The following is a 24,979-nucleotide window of genomic DNA, read 5'->3' as shown; positions in this document are numbered from 1 at the left end:
CACCGTCTAGACAAGAGCAGAACAAGCTGTTCTTGTTATGGGAGGAAGAGGAGAAAATGTGCAGTGTCATTAGGTCGCTCACTGCCAGCCGGGCAAATCGGAAGACTCGCACCAGGAACGGGCCTCAAGGTGTTTGTTGGTGTGTGTGTGTGCGTGTGTGTCCTGTGTGGTACGTGCAGGTACGAGCCGCCTGGCTCTGTGTGCGTTGTGTGTTAAATACAACAAAACACAGATGCCCCCCCGACACACACAGATACTATAATGAATTTCTCTAAAACATTTCCTTCCACTTATTTTTGCCTCCATCTTCCATCTATGACATCGGCGAGCACAAGAAAAGAGAAGAATACCGACCAGAAGTGTGAAGAATCTGAGACTTGATTACCGCAGTCGATTAGACCTTCGTAATCACAATAAGTAATGAGTTTGGCACGGAGGAGTCAAAGCTGATTTGTTACTATGGCAAAGACATCATTTGACTGAATGTTTCAGTGGGAGTTCTGGAAGTCAGTCCAGCTTTCTCAGCCTCACATACTGACCACATATGAAGCATGAAGCGGCAATCATTTATGACACTAAACATGTGAAAGGAGTCCAAAATACATCACTGCACAACGTTTTCAGTGCTTCTGTTCTTGAATGCAGCCTGGCCCCATCTTAGCTGTTTGCTTAAAAACAAATTCAAAGTAACCTCTAGTGGAGCTATGAAGGGTCCAGTTTTGTTTGCTCTTGTGCACGTGCACAAGGACACACATGCACACGCACGTGCGTGCAGATGACGTGATACTCAGTCCTGCCGTGGGGTTTCACATTAGTCCACTAATCAACAGATGGCAGTAATGTGCTTAGAGATGCTGCAGTGCACCAACACAAGCAAGGAAGAAGAAAACTGTTAGCATGCTAACTCGCTAAAGGAGGAGTACTGCTAAACCAGCTGGACCAGAAAACAGTTGGAGAAAGTCTGAACCCAAACTGGGTGCATGGAGCCTCAAAGACGTGACTGTTTACCATTCAGGAAGAGCCTAACAAAAGACTTTCCCTCTCAAGTTTTACCCGAACACTGACATTTTAACCTCGACTCAACTTCCCTCAAAATAGAGGTAATACTGTAATTGAAAGTATTTGCAGGTTGATTCAGCTGAATTCTATTCTTCTTCCACACATTACACATCAGGGCGAAGCATTTTTGCAGAGCTGGGAGTTTGATTTTTTACACAGCATTTCTTAATTTTGTCAAAAACTGTAATATTCTATTTCTTTATCACCATATTTTGGGAGTGGTTCTGTGTCCTGACTGAAACAGGCAACTTGCAGCTTGTGAACAGGCAAGACAGGCAACAGCTTGAGGCCCCCCACCCTTAGGGGGCCCCAAGTGCTGGTGTTCAGTGTAGCTTTAACTCAGAGTTTTTCGAGTGATAAACTGAATAACCTCAACAGTCCACTGTTAAATCAGGCCGATATAGATGCCGTGTCCGGACAGGAGGGCAGTGTTGGTCTCTCAGTGCTCTCCTCTTCTCTCGGTCATGCCTGTGATGCTGTTGCTCCTCCTGGTTTGCTAAGACGCTCAGCTGTTGAGCGTCTGATGTGAGGACATAGTGGCAGCATTAGCACAGTCAGGGCTTTATGTGTTGATGAGTGTTGGCTTTATAATGTGGGTTATTTACAATGTTACAATGTTGGAGTTGTTTACTTGTTTTGCTTTTTTATTACTCTGAAATAAAAAGTGCTACATCTTGCATCGGCGCCAGAATATTTCAGCCATAATGAGGATGAACGTTGGTTCGAAGGACCCCCCGGGAATTTTTGCCTCAGGCCTCTACAGACACCAGAGACACCACTGCATATCAGCTCATGCTTAAACGGCCAACTCCCTTTATAAACAAGCCACCCCTCTGCAGGGCGCTGTACTGACACTGAGCAGTGTCACCATCATGGACACATCACCCATCTCACACCATTCTTGATAACTAATTGTATGACAGCAACTGGAAACTGTGGAAACATTAAAGAACACAATGTAATGAGTGTGTTCCCCTGTTGCATGCTGGGAGGTCTCCCTACATGCCTATGACAGGACAATATAAACAAATTTATTTCAAACACTTTTCCTCTGCTGCCAGTGTATTTAAACCCCACTAAGAAATAATACTTTGACATCTCATCCTCTGCTGCTTCCATTTGGACCAGTGATGTTTTAATCTGTTTCATACGAGACCCCCAGTACTACAGAAGTGAAACACTAAATCTCTATGCCCCTCTAGGCCAGCGTGTCAGCTGATTTTTTTGCTTTTGTGGAGCATACTCCTAAACAAATTTCCATTTAAGTGAGCACAAACCAGTTGATACATTAACCCTGGAGTCCTGCCCGTCCCGTCCCGTCCCGTCCCGTCCCGTCCCGTCCCGTCCCGTCCCGTCCCGTCCCGTCCCGTCCCTGGTTTCTTGGTTTTTCATCCTTTATTTTTTTTTTGTTGTTGTTGTAGGAGGATGTTTTTTGTGCTCTTGAATCATGGATGAAACAAAACTATGAACAGGACAGGTTTGTCTCTCCTCTCACCACACCTGTCAGGTGGATGGATTATCTTGGAAAAAGAAAAATGTTATTTTGATTCAGGTAAAGAAAAATGGTCTTTTATTTCAAGTTGCGAAAAAAGGGAGCAAAAGTGTGTCGAGTGTCAGTGTTCTAATTTTGTTTAGTGTAAATCTGAAAAACAATTTTTGTCTCTCAGAAAGAATAGAAAAACTGTATGGTATCCATGGAGATGACATGCAGTGTTTTCAACAACCCACCTCCACCACTCCATTATTATTTGTTAAAGTTTGTGTGAATTTAATTACAGTAATAATTGTGCTGGCAGAGTTGGAGCCCTCTTTAACTTTGTGACTTTGCTTGGTTGTAGATGTAGTAGCACAGTTAGTGAAGGGTAGGCTCTGTTCAGGAAGGAATGAAGGCCTCCAGAATATCAAGTATTACAGTAAATACACAGCACACCTAATGGGCTGCTGTTCACACTCCATTATAATTGTCTAATTCACACACAGTTCACAAATTTATTTATTAATTAGTGTTCCACTCAGATTGGTATTCAGTTGCTGTTCGACTAGAAGTGTTGAAAACTAAAAACTAAAAACCAAATGTCTCCCTCCTTAAACAATCATACGGTGGATAATCCACACACCTGCCAACAGAGTCATTTTCTGCGATTATTTAAAGGTAAGAGAAGCAGTGCAGACTGCAGACAGTGAGCTCTGTGGATTATCCAGAGTAACCAGGACAGAGTCTCAGCAGCAGATACTGAGCAACTGCCTGAAAACAAAAGTCAAGTCTATATTAGCCACTACTAGCATAACGCACCTGAATCTGCAGCTGAACGTTCAGTGTCCGAGTTGCATTATGGGTGATGTAGGCGCCAATTAAAAGACAATATCTCTGGCTTTGTTGCATCATTTTTAACTGTCCATCATAGAGCCAGTGTCAGAGGTTCACATTTCAGACGTCTCTCCAAAGACCCTTTTCCAGCCTCATAGTAAAACGCAGGTAAAAGCAATAGTTTGGAAAATAAGTTTTTCGACTGCTGGAAATGACTTTTGTGATTGCAGCTGAAGTATAGAGCCAACATACATTCAGCAGACTGAACGTGCACGCCGTCATGAAGCCAGACAGAGCTGGCTTTTTCTCAGGCTTTTTTTTGGAGAATATATTTCTGTGTGTGTGAGTCTTTATCCTTCAAGTTCTGTTTATTTTCTCCTCTGACTGCAGAGGGAGTGGCGGCAGGCTCAGTGTGCGTGGAGCTCTCAGAACGGCTGCTCTAAACCGCACACATCACACTCCGGGGCATTCTGACGTGGCCTTGCTTTCCAGTGCATCAAACACTTTGTTGTTGTTATTTTCACTTATTGTGATTAAAGTTCAGCATGATTATTCATTCCCTCTGGAGTATGCAGTATATATTTTTCATTTTCACATTTGTAGGTTCGAGGTGTTTTTTTTTTTTTTTTTTCTTTTCACCAGATAGTGCTAATCAGGCGTTCTAATATTTCGGGGGAAAGAAGCGTTTTGGTAATAACCGTGACAGAACATTATGGTTTGGGGCTTCGGCACATCAAAGGCCTGTTTGAAAAGCTGTTTATTTATTTGTTGTTTTGAACGGGAGACCACTTTTTGCCTGACCTTGTTTCTGCGTGAACTCAACACATTAACTCTGCTTTGTGTTTGAGCTCACAGGTAAAAAAGAAAAAAAAAATCATTTCACATGACCTTGCACATTCTGAGGCGTAGATAACAGAACTGCACATAACAGCCCGGCGTTTGAGAATTTTGTCGTCCATACAGTTTATCAGTGCTTTTACACATTTCAGAGCGTGCCTGTGTGCACTGCTACTAGCGACACTGCTGTGTGGGTGTGGGCGTACTTTTTTTAACTTGTTTTTTGTATGAACAGCTCCTGAAAACATGTATTTTTATCAGCTCTATTTATTTATTTATTTATTATTGGATGACTGCAGAAAAAGGAGCAGATCAATCGGTTTTATCATTCCTTAACAGCAATAAAGACTCGCAGACAATAAACATTTTAGTTCTCTTAGGATGCAAAGTGGATCCTGGTGTTGAGACTGTGAACGCAGCTCTATTCAGAGAACCAAACATCTGAAATGGCTGTGCTAAGAAATGTTTCTTCTCTTTCTACTTGCCCCCCTCACCCTCCCCTCCCTGACTGTACAGAGTGCAAGTTCCACTGCACCAATGGGAATTGTTTGCGTCTGGGCTCGCTGATCTGCAACCAGCTGAATAACTGTGGGGACAACAGCGATGAGGAGAACTGCCCCGTGGTCACCCAGCACCCTCCACCAGGCATCTTCAACTGTGAGTGCTGCAGGATGCTGCTCCACCTCTGTGCCTTCCTCTCTGTACCTCACACCATCAAACAACACAAACAGATCCAGACTCACGTCCTCAGCCTCCTCTCTTTCCTCTCTGCTGTTTCACTTCTGCCCCCCCTGGGGTCTCTTTGTCGATCCCAGTGAGCAGATATGAGGTGGATGCTCAGGTGCAACATGAGGGTTGCGCAGTCTTTTTTGGTCGTGGTACTGCAAACCACCTTCCCATGGAATATAAAGAGTTTTCTCGGCTAGATTTGTTCAATAATACTTTTGTGCCACGTAGATCAAAAGGAGGTGAACGCCTGCACGTCATCTCAGCACAAAGATCATAAACCTTCATCAGGCATTAACAACATGATAGCCATTATCTTTATAACAGAGCCACAGGTTATGGAGTCGCATAGAGTCAAATCACAGCATTATCTGAGACAATAAGACGTTCAATAATTAATCCAAATGCATGCACAAGTCAAAATGCACACACAATAAACCTATCAACACTGCTCATATAGGAAATGGAATGCAATAAAAATCTATGATGAGGAAAATGTTGGGGAAAGGCACTGATGAGAAATAAAGAAGAAAGATGTTTTCAGCACTCACAGGCATCAGAAAAGAGAAAGACGTTCATTTTTTTATCAAACATAACCACTGACTGAGAGACGGACGTGTGACACATGCTCTGATACGGTGGGCAGAGGCCATGAATAAATTCATCAATAAAAACAATAACATGTTGGTCTTATGAAGTGCATGACCACTGCAGTCTACTTTTGTCCACTGAATGCCAAATATTACTCAGCCTGGTGAAGACAGTTTGTCCACCTTCTGTCCTGATAGCACCTCAGGAGCTTTGCTGCTGAATGGACAGCTGGTCCTGAGGACAGAGACATGTTCCACAGGTCACATTTTATGATTATGGAACATATGAAGGCTTCAGTTGTGCCCACCTGATGCTGATGTGTTTCCCGGTTAAGCCCAAATTATACCATCAGAATCTGCACGTCCATGCATGCATGACATCATCAAATATTCCAAATGTGCAAAATTCCCAATCAGCAGAAGCTCATCAGCGTTGCTCATGGTGCAGGTAAATGAGCTGCATCCCTGTAGATACAAGACAGGATCTTTTCATATCCATCTAAAACATCCTCTCACAACTCTTCTACCTTTCCATTTCCATGCAGTTTTTGTTTGAATCTCTTTGCTGCTCTCATAAGCACCCCCCAACACACACACACACCACCACCACCACCCCACCGAGCCCTCCACCAACCACCTCCTTCTACCTCCCGCTGAGCAGCACTGTCCAGGGAACGAGATGAGAGTGTTCCCTCGACTCGTCACGATCAATGGAAACAGAGGGAAAGAGAGAGAGAGAGACAGAGACGGAGGGAGAGATACACAGAGAGAGAGGGTGAAGGACACCAATGGGCTACGATGGCTGTCTGCCAGGCCACTTTGATGTGCTGCAGCGTTCTCTTTCAACAACTTTTAGGAGGAGAGGGAAAACTTTTTGCAGCAGAACTTTCATCCTCAGCTCTGTGTGTGTGTGTGTGTGTGTGTGTGTGTGTGTGTGTGTGTGTGTGTGTGTGTGTGTGTGAGTGAGTCTGGCGGGTTCCTTACCTTCCCCTCCGTCTCTTTCTCTCACCCCTCCCTCCCTCATTCACTCCCTACCTCAAATGCGCTCCCCCTCTCAAACCTGCCAGCCTTGTTGTTTTGTAAATGTATCCACTTTTTCTCTTTCTGTCTACCCTTCTTTTCCTCCACAAGGCACTAGAAACAACCTTTTTTTATTTTGGGAGGGAGGGGTGGGGGTGGTGGGGGTGCACTCATTTCCAATGGATAGAATCCTGAGCCGGGTACTTAAAATATTTAGCTGTCTAGAGCGAATGTTAATGTAAGTGTCTGTGGCCGGCGTTATGGGAAAGCTGTACAATGATTGTAATTTTCTGAGCCGGTGCACATTTTCTGGTGATGCCTGAGAGACACGGAGGGAGGGAGGGAGGGAGGGAGGGAGGGAGGGAGAAAGAGAGGGATGGTTGGAGGGAGACAAGGAGAGAGAAAAAGAAAAAGGAAAGGAGAGATTGCCAAAAAGAGTGGCAGGGGATTGAAAAGAGTACAGACAGACTACTCAGAGGGAGAGGAGAGAAAAGGGGGAGCTGGAAGTAAGACAGAGGGCCAGACAGAGATATGGAGGTAGATGGGGGGGGGGCGGGGGGACATAGAAAATGTTTCTGTGGTAATGGAGTTTGCCATCTTGTTGTAGCCGCTGGCTGTTGCCGTGGCAGTGGCAGACAGATGGATCATGAATACTGTCTAGACACACTGCAGCCTGACGCCCTGCGCCTCCTCTCCTCTCCTCCTCCTCTTTCCTTCTCTTCTCTCCCCTCCCCTCCTCCCCCCCACCTCCTCTCTTCTCCTCTTCCCTCCTTTCATCTCCTCCACCTCCTCTTTTCTCCTCTCCCCTCCTCTCCTCATTCCTCCTCTCCTCCTCCTCTTTCCTTCTCTTCTCTCCCCTCCCCTCCTCCCCCCCACCTCCTCTCTTCTCCCCTCCCCTCTTCTCCTCTCCTCTCCTCTCCTCTCCTCTCCTCTCCTCTCCTCTCCTCTCCTCTCCTCTCCTCCCCCCCACCTCTCCTCTCCTCCCCTCTCCTGTAGGGGCTTGTATGTTAAACACAGATCATTTACTCAACTCACCACTGATGATATTCTGTTTTATTTTGAGAAATAAATCTAATAAAAATTGGTATTAAATAGCATCTGTTTGTCTGATACGAGACAGAGGCTTAGTAATATTAGTGCAGTTTCCACTTGTAAGCATTAGACCTTTTCCCTGGCAAACATTTGGACTCATCAAAGCATGAAAAACACAGGTGTAACTCTTAACATTAACATTAGCTCCATCCCATTTAGGTGTCCCAGTAAGCGACTCCAGTGAGTCAGCAGGAACAATAGCAAGGCCCCGGGAACTCCCTGAAAGCACTGCAGTCATTATTAATGCTGTTCATTACACCTGTGAATTTCCTGGAAAGACTGGTCAAATGTCCTCTGTAAAAAAGGTCTGTGTTGAATCAATGAAAGCACAGTTAGCATCATCCACAGCGGCTGTGGCTGTGTGGATGAGGAAATTGGAGCATTGGCAGTTATTGAGAAATCAACAGAAGAAAATGTGGATGAATGCACGTTTTCATGCATGAGTGTGATGTGAATGTTAAGAGGCGAGTGAGATAAGTGAGATAAACACTTGTAGCACTAATTCTTGGGTTTAATTAAGCCATGGCAGAAGAGGAGTACACAATGAAATGAATAGTTAATGCAGGACTGCTTTGATATACATGTCAGTATACAATATTCAAGTAGGACATAAGACTCAAGTAAAAGTCTAAGTGATCTTTGAAAGAGTGAGACCCTTAATCTCATGAAGAACATCTGAGGAAGCGTGTGCGTGTGTTTTCCACAGTGTGTTCAGCTGTGGATAAAAGAGTGAAGCCTACATGCTGCCGTCTCACTTTAGCCAGGCTTGTCTCGGCTCTCACCTTGTTAGTCTCTGCTGAAGTGCGAGGAGGGGACAGGGAAGGAGAGCGCAGGATGGTTTGGATCAATGGTCAACTCTAGCTCAGCCACTGATCCCAGTCCAGTGTGAACGGCACTTCAATAGCATCTCGCAAGCCTTCAGGCTCATTGATTGATTCCGTTTGTGCTGGAGAGTCATAACTCTGCGAAGGCTCATTATTGACTGCTCTTCTTTTCCAGACTGTCTGAGTGCCTTAGACAGGGCTGTTGTGTACCACTGATAGCTGCAACTTTTTTTCATGATGCAATAAAGTTGCTTTTTTGTCTTGAGTCACACCATTTCTGAGAAAGAAAGGTCACTACAGTGTTGGCAGCAACTTTGTGGTAGGAGGGAACGTTATCCCTGCTTCCTTCTTTCCTTCTGGGCTTTCGTGGAAATTCTGTCTAATGATTTTTGTTTATTTGTTTATCTGTGTATAAATTCAGTCTGTCAACAGTGATTTATTTGCACAGTGATCATGGTGAGTCTGCATTACGTCTTCATATCAGTGTTTCAAATATCGACCAGTTGAAGTATTTTCTTTCTGCCAGCACATCAGTCCAATGCAGTGTCTGACTGAGTCCATGTGTGATGAGAGCAGGTCACTGGACGTGTTGATGACGCTTCTATCATGTGACTGCTGTGACTCTGGGAGGATTCAAACATCGTGCCTGTATATTTCACTCTTTCATTGATACATCATTGCGAATGAGTCGGTAGCTTCTCCGGCCATCTCCAGTATGCTGTAACAGAACAGCGTACGTTTTGCATCGCGTCCTGCCTCCTTGACACTCCTCACTGGCTCCACCCTCACCTAAACCAAAGCGAGTTTCCAGCAGGTGAGAACACGTCAGACGTGGACACTCTCCTGTTGTGAATGTGCAGACCTGGTCCTCAGGACTTTGTCCAGAGTTTGCTGACATAATGACTTTTCTGTGACTGAGATGATGTGATGCCATGTTTCAAACAGTGAACACATTGCATGTTAACATATTGGTTGTTTCCTTCTTGTGGTCTCATTCCACTTTACCTAATGATGAGGACTTATGTAAAGTGTCTTTGAGCACATTGAACAGTGCCATATAAAACTGATTATTATTGCTATTGGAGTTATTACTTCAAGGCTGTATTCATTGATTTTTGGTCACTTCAGGGCCACAGAACAAACTGGCGGATGGGTTAGCAAACAAATATCTATTTACACATTGAGAAACAATATTTCGTAGTTACCAATATTCACTCTGCTCAGCTCCTCTAATGACCTAATGATCTCTGTTCACTTCATGTAACCACAGTGTAGCTGGCTCTCCAGTAAAGTGCTGCACCAAATCAAAAGCCCCGCTAGCCATTTCTTGTATTATCGCTGAGCATTGAGGAAGTTTGAAGTGACTGACTCCATGTTTCTGACCTCGTACTGGAGGAGCAGGTTTGGTCTCTTGATGAGCATTTAGCAGCGTCTCCAGATTCTCTTTATTCTGAAGTCCAAATCAAACTTTGATGAAAGCAACCAAAATCAGTGCAAAATCACAGCAGAGCAATTTCATGTTTTTATGTATCGTCATTGAAGTCTCTGTTCAATGCTTTTTATTGTCTGGCTTTGTGGTATGGCCACCAGATTAGATTAGCTTGCTTTATGTTTTTCAAGAGCTGGACTGATGTTATCCTTTATACAGCTGACATGTCCAGACACCCACATTAATTTAATGTTTTAACCTCAAGCGCGTTCAGCCGTATGCTGTGATTGAAGCTGAAACTATTTATCAGTCCTCATGATTAGATCCAGCCCAGTGGCTGTTCCTGTCCCAGTGCTGGCTATCGTAGAACTGCATTATCTTCATTTCTGCTCTCACCCAGACTTAAAAGCATCTGAAAAGCATTTTTCATCCATCTTCTGTGTTTTTTCCCCACCCGAGGCGCTCCAATTGTCTCTGTCTCTATTTCCTCCCTGCTTTTCATCACTTAGCCTAATCTCATGGTTGAACAAGCCTCTGGTCAGCTGTCTTCTTTCCTCCTCCTCTTCTTTTCCATCTTCCCTTTCCTCCTTTTCCCCCCTCATTTATTTCTTATTCTCTCAGCCTCTCTGCCTCCTTTTCTTTTGCCTCCTTATCTTTCTTTTCACTCAGTTTTGACCGTGCGGCCCATGTTGGAGGACTTGCTGTGTAATTATGGTGTCAACATGGCTGAGCCTCACTCTGTGCAGCTGTTGTCATTGCCAGGACTTGATCTCCACTGTGACTCAGAGGTCAATTAGGCAGCAAATGAATGTAGCTGCAGGATGCTGCTAATTGAATGGTACCGTTGGGTTTCGGCATTGATGGTGGAGCGACGGATGATGAGATGGTCGTCGCTGTGATTAGATGGTAGTGACCTCCAGACCACAGGCATGCCTGGGAAATATTTGCCTGTGTGTGTTTGTCTACCTGTATGTGTGATTTGAGTCCCACAGCACATTTACTAAATACACATGGTCTTCAAATGTCTCCAATGTGCACATTTTTGAAGGATAACACAATCATTATCTTACAGTATATATTTTTCCTCCAGCAACACTGTTTTTGGACCAAATTCAAATTCAGTGGATAAAGGAATGCAGTATAATTGGACATGCAGGCAGCACATGTGGATGTGTGAATGTGTAAATCCAATACTGGTGAGTATGTTAAACCTACATCATATTTATTTATGACATAAACATGGAGGAAAAATTTAAAGACTGAACAACTGAAGTATAAGATGTGATGCTAGATGAGTGAAACTCAGCCTGGCGATGAAACAGTGGAATCAACTGAAGCTCTTCTTTTTTTCAATATGACTTAAATGTTAAGTTTTTATTATTTACATTTTTTTCAGTTTAGCTTTAGGATTAGAGTTACAGAAGGAGGAAAAGAGAACTTGAGAAACAATTGTAATAAAGAGGTGGGTTTATTAAAAAATCAGAAGAAGAGGAAATCTAGAAGTATACAGAACGACATTACCACCAACTTTTTCAAAATACTCCTCAAAAATATACAATATTTAACCCATCTGTTTTATCCTATAAGCTTGTCAGTGTATTCAAACACACAGTGTATTAAATCTCTTTCTTCTCTCCTAATTCCTAAGTCCATCAAAAGATTCCCATTTTTGAGAACAAATGTGATCAAATGTATCTAGAAAATGGCTTCAAGTGGAGTTCCTCAGTTTACTCTGTCAGGCTCGTTGTGAAACATCTCCCAGTATGAATGTTAGCCTGCCAACATTTCAAAAAAATGTGTGTCTGTTTCTCTAACCAAGGCAATGATGACGTTGAGTGATGGATATAATTAATTCTGATTTAATACTTGTCTGCTATGTCTTATGAAACTCTTTTGGTTTTATTATTTCTCATTTCATGAGAAAACAGAGTAGGGTGTCCATGAACAGACAGGACAAATCATGCTGCATGTTCATTCAGGAAGGGACAGTGCATTTTATTTTTCAACACGGGACAATCCCATATTATACGAGACAGGTTTCAACCCTCGCGGCCCGACTCTGTAGCATGCTATATTCACATCGTCAGTTAACAGCAACGGCTAACACCAGCAGCTAATACAAACCAGCTGACAGCATGTGAAGCTAAGAAGCAACAAGCTTCTTAACCTGCAAACAAAAGAGCAAGCAACCCTCCTCAGCGAACAGCTGTTTTTATATTATCAGCCGGCAGTTGGGTAACAACAAGCCAGGCGATGACATCCATTAAAGCACATTTTAAGCTAACGAGCATGTTGTCAGCAGCATGAGGACCCGAGCCACCAAACAAACCACCAGTCCTCATATCATGTGTGTCGTGTCCAGCCTTCATCAGGAAGGCTTGACTTTTATGGACAGTACCGGGCTGCGTGCACGTTCTCAAAGTTAGAAGTTGATCCATGGTTTTTCTGTCCAAACTGTCTCCCTCTGATCGGCTGACTGACCTGATTGTGATTCATGTATAAAATCTGTATCTCAATGTTAGAAGTTGCATTGATACAGAAAATGTAAACATAATTCTTCACACCTTAGTTTTGATTTTTCACACAACTCCCTTTACCTTTCTGCTGCCACACACAGTGATTGATGTGTGATATTTATATGGCTTTACATTTTATACTCATAAGAGCACGTTTTCTGGCATTTCGAGAAATGAGCAAATCAGTGTATTCGAGGTAGCTCTTCTACACATGCATGTGTATAAGGTTTTGTCTTAAATCTGTTATCTGGCAGGTCAAGTCAACTAACTTGATTGTATTCTAAGACGTGAAGAGAGAGAGAGAGAGAGATTTGAGGGATTTCCAACTCATTGAGAATCAGATTAGTGAACTTGTCCAGTTGTTGTCCTCAGGCTCTCTGTAGAGCAGCCTGGTTTCTGTGTGGTTAAAGGATTCAGTCGGAGCAGACACAACGTGACTAACACTAGGTAAAGCTCTAGATAAACACATTCACACAGACCTCCCTCTGCCTGTCGCCTCCCTCTCTCATTCTTACTTTCTGTGCTCGCTGCTTCTCTCTGCATTTCTGTTGTCTTTCAGTCTCTTTCTTTTTCCCTTCCTAAACCCAGCGGCAGTCTTGGAAGCCTGTTTTATGTTTTTTCCGGCAGCGCTCAGGTCAGAAATGAGTGGCGCCTGGCTGTAAGTCTGCCGGGCCAATTAAAGCTGACAGCAGCTGCAGATGCTAAGACCGCCATCGCCCTGGTCACACCGCTGCTTAACGATGACAACTTGAACTCCTGTCCTTCCATATGGTCAACTCCAAAGGCAACCCGCCTGTTGAGTCAGAGGGGCGATCTGGCCGAGGTGACTAGGGCTGGGAATCGAAAACCGGTTCTTATTGAGAACCGGTTCCCAGTGTTTCAGTTCCTTGGAATCATTTGCCAATTTTGCAAACGATTCCCTTATCGATTCCAGTGTGTGTGAAAGACGTGTCCTTGCACGTTGCGTAGCTTACATAAGCTACGCAACGTGCTTGAAAACAAACGCTCGAAAAGTTTGGTTACATTTCACGAGAAAGGATGACAACAGGGCAACTTGCAATACTTGCAATACTTGCAAAGTGGATATTTCATCAAAGGGAGGAAATACTACCAATATGCAGAAACATTTGCACACACAGCATTTTTGATCCGCTCCAGACTGAATCTCAACCCAGCAGCAGCGGCAACGTTAGCACGTCCTCTGCTGTTAATGCTGCAGGTAACTAACCATTTGCCTCATTGTAAAACCTGCTATTACTAACTGCTGACGTTAAATGAATGCCTTCTCATGCATACATTTAGATGACCATGACAAGAGACACATTCTGCCTGGCTCAGACTTGCTCCAGTTCACATCTACCTCTATCTTAAATAATTTCCCAAATTTGAATCAATAAAGAAGCAGTCTAAGCTTCTCCTTTCACCGAGTGGATCAGGAGATCCAGCAGGACAGAAGCCTGCCCCCCATCCCCTGCAAGGATAACGCCACCCTATGGTGGTGGAGCAAGAGAGAGACTGGCAGAAAGCTTTCTGTGTGTGCAGGCGTCCTTCACCCCGTCTGAGAGGGTGTTCTCCACAGCTGGAGACACCATAAGTCCAGAAAGATCGCATATCCTTCCTGAAAAAGCAGATATGCTTATTTGTCTGCAAAAGAATTGTTAATTCTTCATAGTTAATGTTTATAGTTAGTTTATGTTTTTTTTGAGTGCTCAGCTCATGTATCCTTTTAAAAAGCAGAATTTTAATTTCTATTGGAAAAATGTTGAACATGTTACTGGACATTCTTGTGTAACTGCTACAGAATAATTTATGTTATATTTTGTTAAGGGCTGCACGGTGGTGCAGCAGGTAGTGCGCGTGCCTCACAGCAAGAAGGTTGCCGGTTCGATCCCCGGGTCAGGCGGGGCCTTTCTGTGTGAAGTTTGCATGTTCTTCCCGTGCATGCGTGGGTTCTCTCCGGGTACTCCGGCTTCCTCCCACAGACCAAAAACATGCTCATTAGGTTAATTGATGACTCTAAATTGTCCGTAGGTGTGAGTGTGAGTGTGAATGGTTGTTTGTCCTTGAATGTGGCCCTGCAATCGGCTGGCGACCGGTTCAGGGTGTACCCCGCCTCTCGCCCATTGTAGCTGGGATAGGCTCCAGCCCCCCGCAACCCCGAAAGGGATAGGCGGTATAGATAATGGATGGATGGATATTTTGTTAATTTCTACAGAAGAATATTAATTTTATTATTATTTTAGATTTATTTTTCAAACAAATGAATTTTTCTGGGGACCCCCTGGCACCCCATCGAGGAGCCCTAGGCTGTGGGCCTCTTAAAACCTCACTGTCGGGTTTGTAAAGTCATGTTACTTCTAAACTAAACAAAGTTGGTGCTAATTAACTGTGCTAATCAAACCTACTAATCAAACCTGTTTGTTTTCCTTTTTTCCAAATGAGAATCTATTAGAGAATCGATAAAGAACCGAATCGTTAAGCAGAATCGAAAACGGAATCGGAATCGTCTCGTGGACTGAGTTCACTCCAAAATGATGCACATCTCCAAAAAGCCAACTCAGAAGAAACAGGCTTCTGTTGCTTGAAAGCCGCTCATTGTTGAGATTATTGGAGGGTTTTGACTGCATTTCATAAGCTTTAAGTGTCATAGTATGTTTCTCAATATATGAGCATGTGTTCTCTAAACTGAAGGTCGGACTTTTTTTCTTTTTCAGAAAAACAGCTTTAAAGGGGCACTCCACCAATTTTACCCATGAAGATTAGTTCACTTGTCAAGTACTAGACAGCCTGTGAAAACAGCCGTATACAGTCCTCTCTGACTGTGAATGAAGCTTTCTACAAATGAAGCTTTTACCTGCCACAGAGGGTCAGGCCACTGAGCTGCATCATGGGAGTTATGCAGTACTGATGCAGTGTTTTTGGAGCTTGGGCCGCACTGTTGACAAAATGATTATTAGATCTTTAGAGCTTTGATTTTTACCAATCATTCCAATACCTGACTCTTGCGAGTCCTCCAACTTCATGAAACTGCACGACTAAAACACTGGAGTGCCCCTTAAATGTGCTATATTTCATCATCCAAACAGAACTTTTGTGTCAACAAATGAAATCAATGCAATAAAATCATTCAATCATACGTTTAGGTTTACATCAAAATACACTTTCTTGCTGTACTTAATGTATAACTCATGTACATACTGTCCTTCATAATGTCAGAGTGCTTTTGAAACTCTGAATACAAACATGAATAATGGCCAGCAAACAATGAGCTCTGTGTGATTTTTCATGTCTTGTCACCTCAGAAAAGTTCAACAGATTGGGGCTGGTTGCCTGTGGGGGTTGTTGTTTTTTTCCTTCCTCTTTCATGTGAAGCATCATGTGGTGATACGTGCTGATTGGATGACATCCTCTGTGGCTGCAGCCTCACTGGAGCCATGATTCCTTACGCTTCAGTCATGTACATTTTCAGCTGTGGGGGATCAGAATATTCTATTCATTGTACTTAAATGTGGATCTATGGGTGTCAAGGAAGGCGAACACAAAAAGTAAAAGCAAAGAGTCACAGGTGGAGCTGAAGCTGTTAGCCAGCGGCACAAATGACAGATCAAGTCACACTTTTGAAAGAACTCTGCCTCATAACCTCTCTGTCCTCTCTCTACTGTGGGCTCGCTCTAGTGCTGATTGTGTTCTTTGCTTCCAGCGTTGGGAATTCAAATATTCTTTTCAGATATTGGAAGAAAGAGTAGTCTCCAGTGGCGGCTGCTGCAGACTGTATCTGGTATGTGGGTCTACTTCAGTGAAAACACACTCCTCTCCAGTGTTTTCCTTTCAGCATAGTTTACATTCCAGTGTAGATGTAGGATGGAGGATTTCATCTCCAGCTACGACTGTAAGAAAACAAAATGTGTTGTGATGTTACTGTCCGGCTGGCCCCTCCTGAGTCATTAGTATGCATAACAGGCACACTCCGGTGAACAGGTCGAGGTTGGAGGTCAAGGGTGAGTGGAGCTAATGCTTTCATGCTCTTGATTCAGCTCCTCTCGGGTGTAATACCCGCCTGTCAATTTGTTTGAGCTGCGGATTTACATAATGAATTTATATTAGCCAGTGTTCTCCACACACTCCCTCCTTCACTCCCCTCTCTCTCTTCAGTTCCTCTCTCTCTCTTAGTGTTGCAATTACTCCCCTTGCTCTCTCCCTCTCTCTCTCTCCACTTCTCTTCGTTCTCTCCACCTCCCCTCATCCTCCTCTCATCAAGTTTACCAAGTGCCCAGAGAGCAGAGTGTTTAAATGCAAACGAGCCTCATTTCCAAACTGACGCCACAGCCCAAGTATGCTTCGCATACAACAGCCCGAGCCCCGCTGAGAGGCTCCGACAAGAGATGGATGGATGGAGATGATGGAAAGTGAGAGAGTGACTGATGGAAATGGAGAGAGATGGGATTCTTGGAAGTAATGTGTGAGCATAAAATAGGATGCAGAGCAGCAGGGCGGCGGAGCTCGTAGATGTCGGGTGCTGTTGACATTCCTGCCAGAGAATAGGTGATGAACAAGCCACTGTCTTATTAGTCATAAGATTCCTTTCACCGCACAATGATGCATTTTTAATTCATGTGGCATGTGACCAAGTTCAGCGTGAGTGTTGAATGTTGTGTTTTTGGCAAAAGACCACATTGGGACTGTTGCGTATAGTTGCTCCTTTTGTCGTTGTTCCTGAGTAGAATGCTGCTCTGTAATATGAATGTGTGTATTACACTCATTTATATTAGATTTGTTTAAATGAAAAACAATAGCTCACATGCTACATTTGACATAATGTCCATATAACTTTTCAAATTCTCTACTTCTTCCACTACTACCTACTTTGCTGTTTTTTAAGCAGTTTAAGTTCAACTCTTTCGACTTTGAAAAGACAAAATAACATTCTTCTTCTTACAAATGAAAAGTTGAACTCATAAGCAATAAAATGTGCCATTGCTGAAATCAGTAGTTCAGAGGTTTTGCTGCTATAGCCTTCTTTAATATGTTATGCCTAATATGGTGGTTAATGTGATTGCTGACTTAATGACTCTTTTCTGCTTTTCTACTGACATTGCATCTGTACATTTAACATAAGCAATCGTCACTTGTGTTTAGCAAAAGTAATGTAGACTCACTTCAATCTACTGTCAACACTTCTTCCGTCTTTCACAATAGAACTTTTATATTTGGCACTTGAAATCTAAGAAAGTTAAATGAAGATGTAGATTTGAATCTATTTTTGTTGAAATAAAATACCCATCTCACCACAAGGTCAGTTAAGTTGGTGTTTGGAAGCATCTTAATCAACAGATGCCATCGGCCCAGTTGTCATGGAACTGTAGATGCTCAAGGTTTAAACATTTTGTTTCGGTGCATAAAAGGTCAGGTTTAAAGGTCATTCTTGACCTTGGAAAAACTCATCTCAAGCTTTGTTTAGTAGATCATTTGATATGATCAAAGCTCTTAAACAACCACCTTTATAAGACTAATTTGAATTTCCTTTAAAGGTGGGTTATGTGAGCTGTGTGAAGTGTGTTGAGCTTAACTGTAGATTGACTGAGTAATAAGCTCATGCATAATTTATGGACTATATATGTAAAAAAAAGAAAATGCAAATAATCTCAGATACCACCCTGATGAAGGCAATACTGTTGAAAACATCTGGGGACTAATGTATTTGATTTTAATGGACTATCTGTAAAGGGAGACATCATGCCCTTTGAGCAGTTGATAGGCTTTTAATGTGAAAGGTTTAACAGTGAAAAAACAAGCAAACACCAAAAGAGCACCAGCTGCATTCAATTACTGAGAACAGCATTTTTGTTAAAAAGAGAAACTTTTTAACAAACATGTTGCGAGCTGTTTATTTTAATGATCGATCATTGCAAATATGCTACCTGAGAAAAAAAATCACAGATTGAAGTCAAATATGTTGATTCATTGTAGCTCTTCGAATCTGAATCGAATCATCAAGAGATGCCCTGTTCACCATCTTAGTTTGGCATGTAAGCATGCTAACATTTGCTGATATCAAACACAAAGTACAGCTGAAGTTGAGGAAAGAAAATTGGGACCTGTCAATGACAGAGTCAACGGCATTAGATGAAATGTCAGATCAACAGTTATTACAATTACTCCGAAGGGGAGCTTGATCCATCCAGTAGCTGTCGAGACATTTACCTAAAATCCATAAATATCAGCCTGCTGGCAGCTCTACAGGGAACGTCAGAGGACCTCCAAATGATTGTCTGTACAAAATATCATGCCAATCCATCCAATAGTTATTGAGCTATTTCACCGAAGTGGTGGGCCTATCACTCCAGTGACAGACAGACAACACCAGAACCACGTTGCTGCTTAGAAATATTCTAAATAAGAATGAGAAAGAAGGCCTGGGTTTATGCACACCCCGGCCACTATTTGGGAGTTGTGTGTTAAGTTGTGTGTATAGCACCACACAGCCCCTGAGGTCTCTCTCACACACATCATGGTCACAGCACACCTTCTTCTTATGACCGCTCTGCTACAGAGATGTGTGGCCATTCACCTCATTCCACACACACACACACACACACACACACACACACACACACACACACACACACACACACACACACACACACACACACACACACCTGACAGCGACAGGGGCCTTACATCACTGTTCATGACAGAGAGCTGCTGTAAAACTTCCCTGGAGGCCCTGTGTGTGTGAGTGTGTGTGTGAGTGTGGTTCACTAAAATGCCTTGTACTGTGGTTAGCTGCTTGTCTGTCCCCTCCCTCTCCCCTCCCTCCCCCTCTTCCTTTTTCTTTCAGTTCCTTCGACTCCAGCAGTGTATGCTAGGTAATGATGAGTGCCCCCCTCCTCTCCTCATACTTAGTTTGATAGACTTGTCTATCCTCCTCCTCCTCCTCCCTCAGTCTATTTGGCCCAGTGTGTGTGCAAGGTAATGGTGCAGCTGGGCCATTAAAAGCGGGGGGCTATTTGACAGCACCCCACGCCTTTCATTCCCTGCACCCCCCTCCCTCCCACTCACACACATACACATATGCACGTACGCACACACACAGGGCCTGAAAGGACCCAAATGAACCCCCACAGGAGTAAATGGAGCCATAGCCCTAACACTGAGTATTTCTCTCTAGATGAGGATTGTGCATTTGTTTTGAAAAAGGAGCGAGGGAGGGAGGGTGAGGAGAGAGAGAGAGCTGAAGTTAGGTCTCTCCCTCTCTGTCTCTCTGGTAAACCACCGACTGCCTTTCTCTTCTCTCTCAGCCGCCCTCCCACTCGGTCTTTCGGAGGTTGTGTATGTATGTGTTTGAAGTTTGTCCATTTGTCTTAAGGGATTGTGCGGAGCTTGTATTGACTATTGAGTGTGTGTGTGTGAGTGTGTGTGTGCATGTGTGTGTTGGTGTAGCGGGGGAGCTGAAGGTGTTAAAGGCTTGATGTGAATAGCCTTCATCTGTCAGCCACGGAGGTCGACAGGGTGATACTGAAAGTCCTGGGTGGTCCAGCGTTTTCATTTAAAACACCTGCCATTCATACCCACATTTGTCTACTGTAGAGATGGGTGGGCGGTTGGGTGTGTACATACACACACACACACACACACACACACACACACACACACACACACACACACACACACACACACACACACACACACACACACACACATACCTCCATGTATTGTGCTTCAGATTTAACTCTACATCTGAGGTTACAGGTACAGATATACTGTTGCTGTTTCTCAAAGTGTGAAGAAGCTTTTCTTAACGTTGAGACTAAACTAAGGTTTAGACCTCCAGTCTGTGGTTAGACTGAGATATCATCAGACTACATACAGAAAACTGTCTCCACTGAGGATACAGGGTTATTGTGGCAGCTGGGAATGTAATATAGATGTGAATAAGGCAAATGGAGACAAGTGAATGATACAACTGAATGGCTAAGATATTGAAACTGATTGTGGACATTTACAGTCCAAAGATAATCTTGGTTTTCCAATTTTCATGTTAAGGAGAATGTGCGAGTGTTCATTTCATCTACTGAAATGATTTATTGTATTATCCAGTATATAGTCTATGCTATGGGGCTGAAGATGTGAGTTGAAATAAGGGCAAGTTAAGGTTAGAGTTTAGTAAGTAGTAAAGTAGTTAAACTTTCTTTATACACTTTATACTTTTCAAAACAGCAGTTACAAAGTGCTTCACAGTTGATAATAAAAATGCATTAGCACAGAGCATGAAAACAGCAAGTAAAAATACAGTTCATATAACAGATACTCAACAATAAAAGCAATATAACAAATAAAATGGGATTTAAAAGACAGATTTAAAACCAACAGGAATTCCAAACAACAACTTATAAAAACACCAGCATACAAATGAGTTTTTAAATGTTTTTTGAAATGTGGTAAAGACTCACTGAATGGTGGACCATGGGATAGCTAATAACAATTTATCAGATGGTCTGAATAATCTTGGTGTGGAGTATTGGGCTCTAAATTCAGAAATATACTAGGGTGCCATGCCATGGAGAGTTTCGAATGATATCAGGAAGACTTTGAACTGAATAATGAAGCATACAGGAAGCCGATGGACTTGTACCAGAGTGGGGGTAATATGTTGTCTTGATTGTTTGTCAGAAACCTGGCTGCCGCGTTCTGAACCAACTGAAGTGAGTGAAGCTACAACTGAAGGAGTTACAGTAATCCAGGCAGGAAGAGACAAAAACAGATTATTTGCTCCACAATGTTCTTAGGCAATGCTGAAATAACTTTGGGAGTATTTCTGAGTTGCAAAAACATGACTGAACCAATTCAGCGACATGTAGTCTTTAATAGCATCAACAGTGTAGAGCATCCAGATTTTTAAACTTGTCAGATTTAAATGATACATAAGGTGGCTGGTGGGTGGGTGGGTGGGTGTCATCTGAATAACAACGGTTAGCAAGAATCTGACACTGCCAAATGATATGACCAAGGGGGAGCTGAACAAGAAGGCACCAAGGATTGAACCTTGAGGAACTCCACACAACAAATGAGATGATGAGACGGAATCGTTAATCACCCTTAAGTGCTCTTTGTAAGATATGGGAAAAACCATCTGACAGTAGTTCCATGTATGACAACCCACTGCTTTATTCTGTCCAGCAAGATGGAATGACCGACAGTATTGAGGGCTGTAGACGAGTCTGTAGTACGAGAATGGAGTCATGGCATTGGAGTCAGCATTCATAATAATATCTTTAGTGACTGTCAGCAGAACAGTTTCAGTACTGTACTGCTGGTGAAAACCAGATTGAAATTGGTTGAGAATGTTATTAGTTTCCACTATTTCAAGTAGTTATTTAGCCTTTCCAGTGATTTTTGAGACAAAGGGTAATTTAGAGATCAGTCTGTAATTATGAGGGAGCCCTGGATCAAGGCCAGGTTTTTTTAAAAAGTGTCAAGACCACAAGAGGATCAGTGCATGTGCCGATTCAGGGAATCAGGCTAAATTTACTCAACAAGTTGTGGAGTTATCTGGAGAAGTTATTAAATGAAGACAGAGCTGTTATAGAGGCTTTAACACCCTTAACCTACTCAACAGAGTCAGTAAAAAACATCACAATCTTGAGCAGAAGAGGCTAAAGCAGTGGCTTGAGCAATGTTTACAAGACAATCAGTGGTTTTAAACAGATCTCTAGAGTTATGCTTTTTTACAGTGTTGAGGTTTGTAAAATACTTTTGGAAAATAATACAGAAAAAAATGCATATTTTTCCAAAGCTCTCATTATTTCTGCCAGTGTCTCGAAGTCCTGCAGTACTTTGACAGACTGTCAGAGCCTGATGTCATCCAGGCCAACATGTACAATAACAATGAGGGCAGTCGAGTGGTTTTAAAAAGGGTTGTCCCAGTCCAATCACATGATTGGAAATCGGGGCCGATCACGTGACTGCAGACTGATTGGATTAGACGTTATGTCCCGATCAGGTATCGGATAAATAATATATATGTACATATGTATATTTATTGTTATTTTTAATCACATATACAATATATGGGATAGTGATAAAAAATAAATGAGAATAAAATAGTGTTTATTAACTACCAGCGTTTACAGGCCGGGTCTGTGTGTGTGACAGACGCCACTGAACAGCGCATGCGCGGAACACGGCAGCACGCAGCAGTTTGTTTTGAAGCTGAGGCGCGTCCATGCTGCTACTATGTCTGCTGTGTGGAAATATTATTTCAAAGTGAACGACGAGAACAATTGCGCTGGCTCAAACGCTAGTTGGTAACCGTGGCAACAGAAACTCAGAACATACATTAACATACGTTGTTTCACATTTTATTTATCACAACGGCAAGACAGTAGAGGACACACACAAGCGGTAAGAGGTGCACTTGCCGTCTGAAATGATACTTTGTATCACGTAACATAACGTTAAGCAATCATCTCACTTCCCTCCACTGATTAGGTCTAATATAACAGCTGCGGCCGACCGAGCTGCAGGTTCTGTGGCCAGAGCCGGTTACCTTGGCAACGCCTCACAACGAGAGATATTAAATAGTCCACTCAGCCGCTTCTTGTGAAAAACTTAAGATTTTAACGGAAAAAAAAACCAACATTAATGTATTAATAATTGATTTAATATTTATTTCAGACCATGGTATAAGCGGGATAATGCCCTTCGAGGTGTCCATTATCAGAAATGAAAGTGAAGTCCATTCATTCGCATTGGACAGTTCACGCCTCCGCGTCGTCCACTCGTTTCTGATAATGGACACCTCGTCGGGCATTATCCCTCACTTAATGTTGCACTATTCCTAATGTGAAGAAAATTTTATTTTATTTCTGTGTTCTGTTCTGACTTGAGACTGTAATTCAAGCTACCTCACAGAAGTTTACAATACACTGCATACATGTACAATTGTGCATAAGTGTTACATGTTAATATAGGAGCCATTGGTAAAAAAAAATAAATAAATAAAAATAAAATAAGGGACATCCTGGATCTTATTCTTTGCTCTTAGTTCGTTATCGGGACTCAGTATCGGCAGATGCTCAAAATCAAATGATTCAGGGGCAAAAAAACGTGATCGGGACATCCCTATTTTTAAATGACAGTGGGAGCAATGTCCAGGATTTTCGCGCCTGGAAGATAGTGGGTGATTCCATTTGGGACTTCAACAACTCTAATTATGGTAAAATGGTAATGGTCATTTTTATTGAGCTTTTCTACTCTTACTGGTCATTCAAAGCTCTTTACAACATGAGTCAGCATTCACCCATTGTAACACACATTCATACGCTGGTGGCAGAGGCTACTATTCAAGGTGCCACCTGCTCATCAGGAACGATAACCATTCACACACACCATTGGCATAAATTGGAGGCTCAGTATCTTGTTTTGCAAACATGTGGACACAAAGGCAGAAACCCCAAACACATTATTTTATTTCATAAAAATGTCTTAATACATGTAGGGCATGTCTGTGTATGTCTACAGCTGAGGGTTTGAGGGTTTTAAAATGATACATTTGGGTCTGTTCATTACAGCACCTGCATGTGTGTGTGATGTGATGTTTAGCGGCTATTTGCATGCAGTTAGGTAAGTTTATATTCAGAATTACCTGAGCATGCCTCAGTGTATAGTTGGATACCAAACAGTGTGAATAAGAAGTCTCTCTGGAGGCTAATCTTGTCATTACACAAACCATTATGTTCAAATGAAGAGTGACTCCTTACAGTGAATTACTCAATCCATACATTTACATACATTACTGTTTGTTTGTCTCGCCTATAATATGAGGGGAAAGTGTTGCGCGCTCACAGTGAGGATTCTTCTGCAGCCATAAATGCCTCTTTCTCCATCAGCTCGGACATTCAGTCTGCTGGTTGCCTGCTGAGGCCTCATTGTACAGAAGTTTTTATTATTTTCAAAATGACCTGACACATTCACTGCATCACAACATGCTGCTCTTTATCCCCTTTTCAAACCTTTTTAGCTTAAGAAACCCACAAGTTTAGGATAAAGGCGTTTGTATCCAACTATAGAAATGTCCCTATTGTCTCCATAATAATTACAGTGGTAGTCATTTAGCTTGCTTGGTTCAACGTGCAGCTGAAGGACACAGTTTGCCTTCTCAGAGGTTTTTTTTTTTCTTTTTTGATTGATGCACACTCCACCATCATCATTAGCAGAAAATATCTCTGATGTTTTTGATATTAAGATGACTAAAAAATTCATATGTGTGTGTGTGTGTGTGTGTGTGTGTGTGTGTGTGTGTGTGTGTGTGTGTGTGTGTGTGTGTGTGTGTACATATTATTATATTGAGGAATTTTAAACTAATGAGGCTTTTCTCTAAGATGATTAATATAGTTCAAAAATCCATTAATGCTCTTGAAAGCAGTCTTTCATATTGAAAGTATTTGAAATATGGATAAATGTTTTACACTTTCAGTAAATTATGGTTGGAGTGTCATTCATTTGCCAAGACATGATGCTGCAGGGGAATAAAAAACTCAGAATCAAGGGCCCTTCTTTCCATGAATATACTGTTTTTT

The 24,979-nt window shown here is 42.5% G+C and overlaps 1 protein-coding gene across 2 annotated transcripts in view; it reads left to right on the top strand.

The window, feature by feature from the left end:
- Window positions 1–24,979, top strand: part of LOC139333330 (low-density lipoprotein receptor class A domain-containing protein 4-like) — a 210,658-nt gene that overhangs the window by 101,173 nt on the left and 84,506 nt on the right. For both annotated transcript variants that reach the window (XM_070965617.1, XM_070965618.1), the window contains exon 3: window positions 4,721–4,861. In XM_070965617.1, coding sequence (XP_070821718.1) covers window positions 4,721–4,861 — 141 coding nt within the window. The remainder of the gene's footprint in view (window positions 1–4,720; window positions 4,862–24,979) is intronic.

This window comes from Chaetodon trifascialis, chromosome 7 (genome assembly GCF_039877785.1).
Source record: "Chaetodon trifascialis isolate fChaTrf1 chromosome 7, fChaTrf1.hap1, whole genome shotgun sequence".
NCBI classification, from domain to species: Eukaryota; Metazoa; Chordata; class Actinopteri; order Chaetodontiformes; family Chaetodontidae; genus Chaetodon; species Chaetodon trifascialis.
The sequence above is the reverse complement of the archived record's forward strand: the minus strand, read 5'-3'. Positions and strand labels throughout refer to the sequence as shown.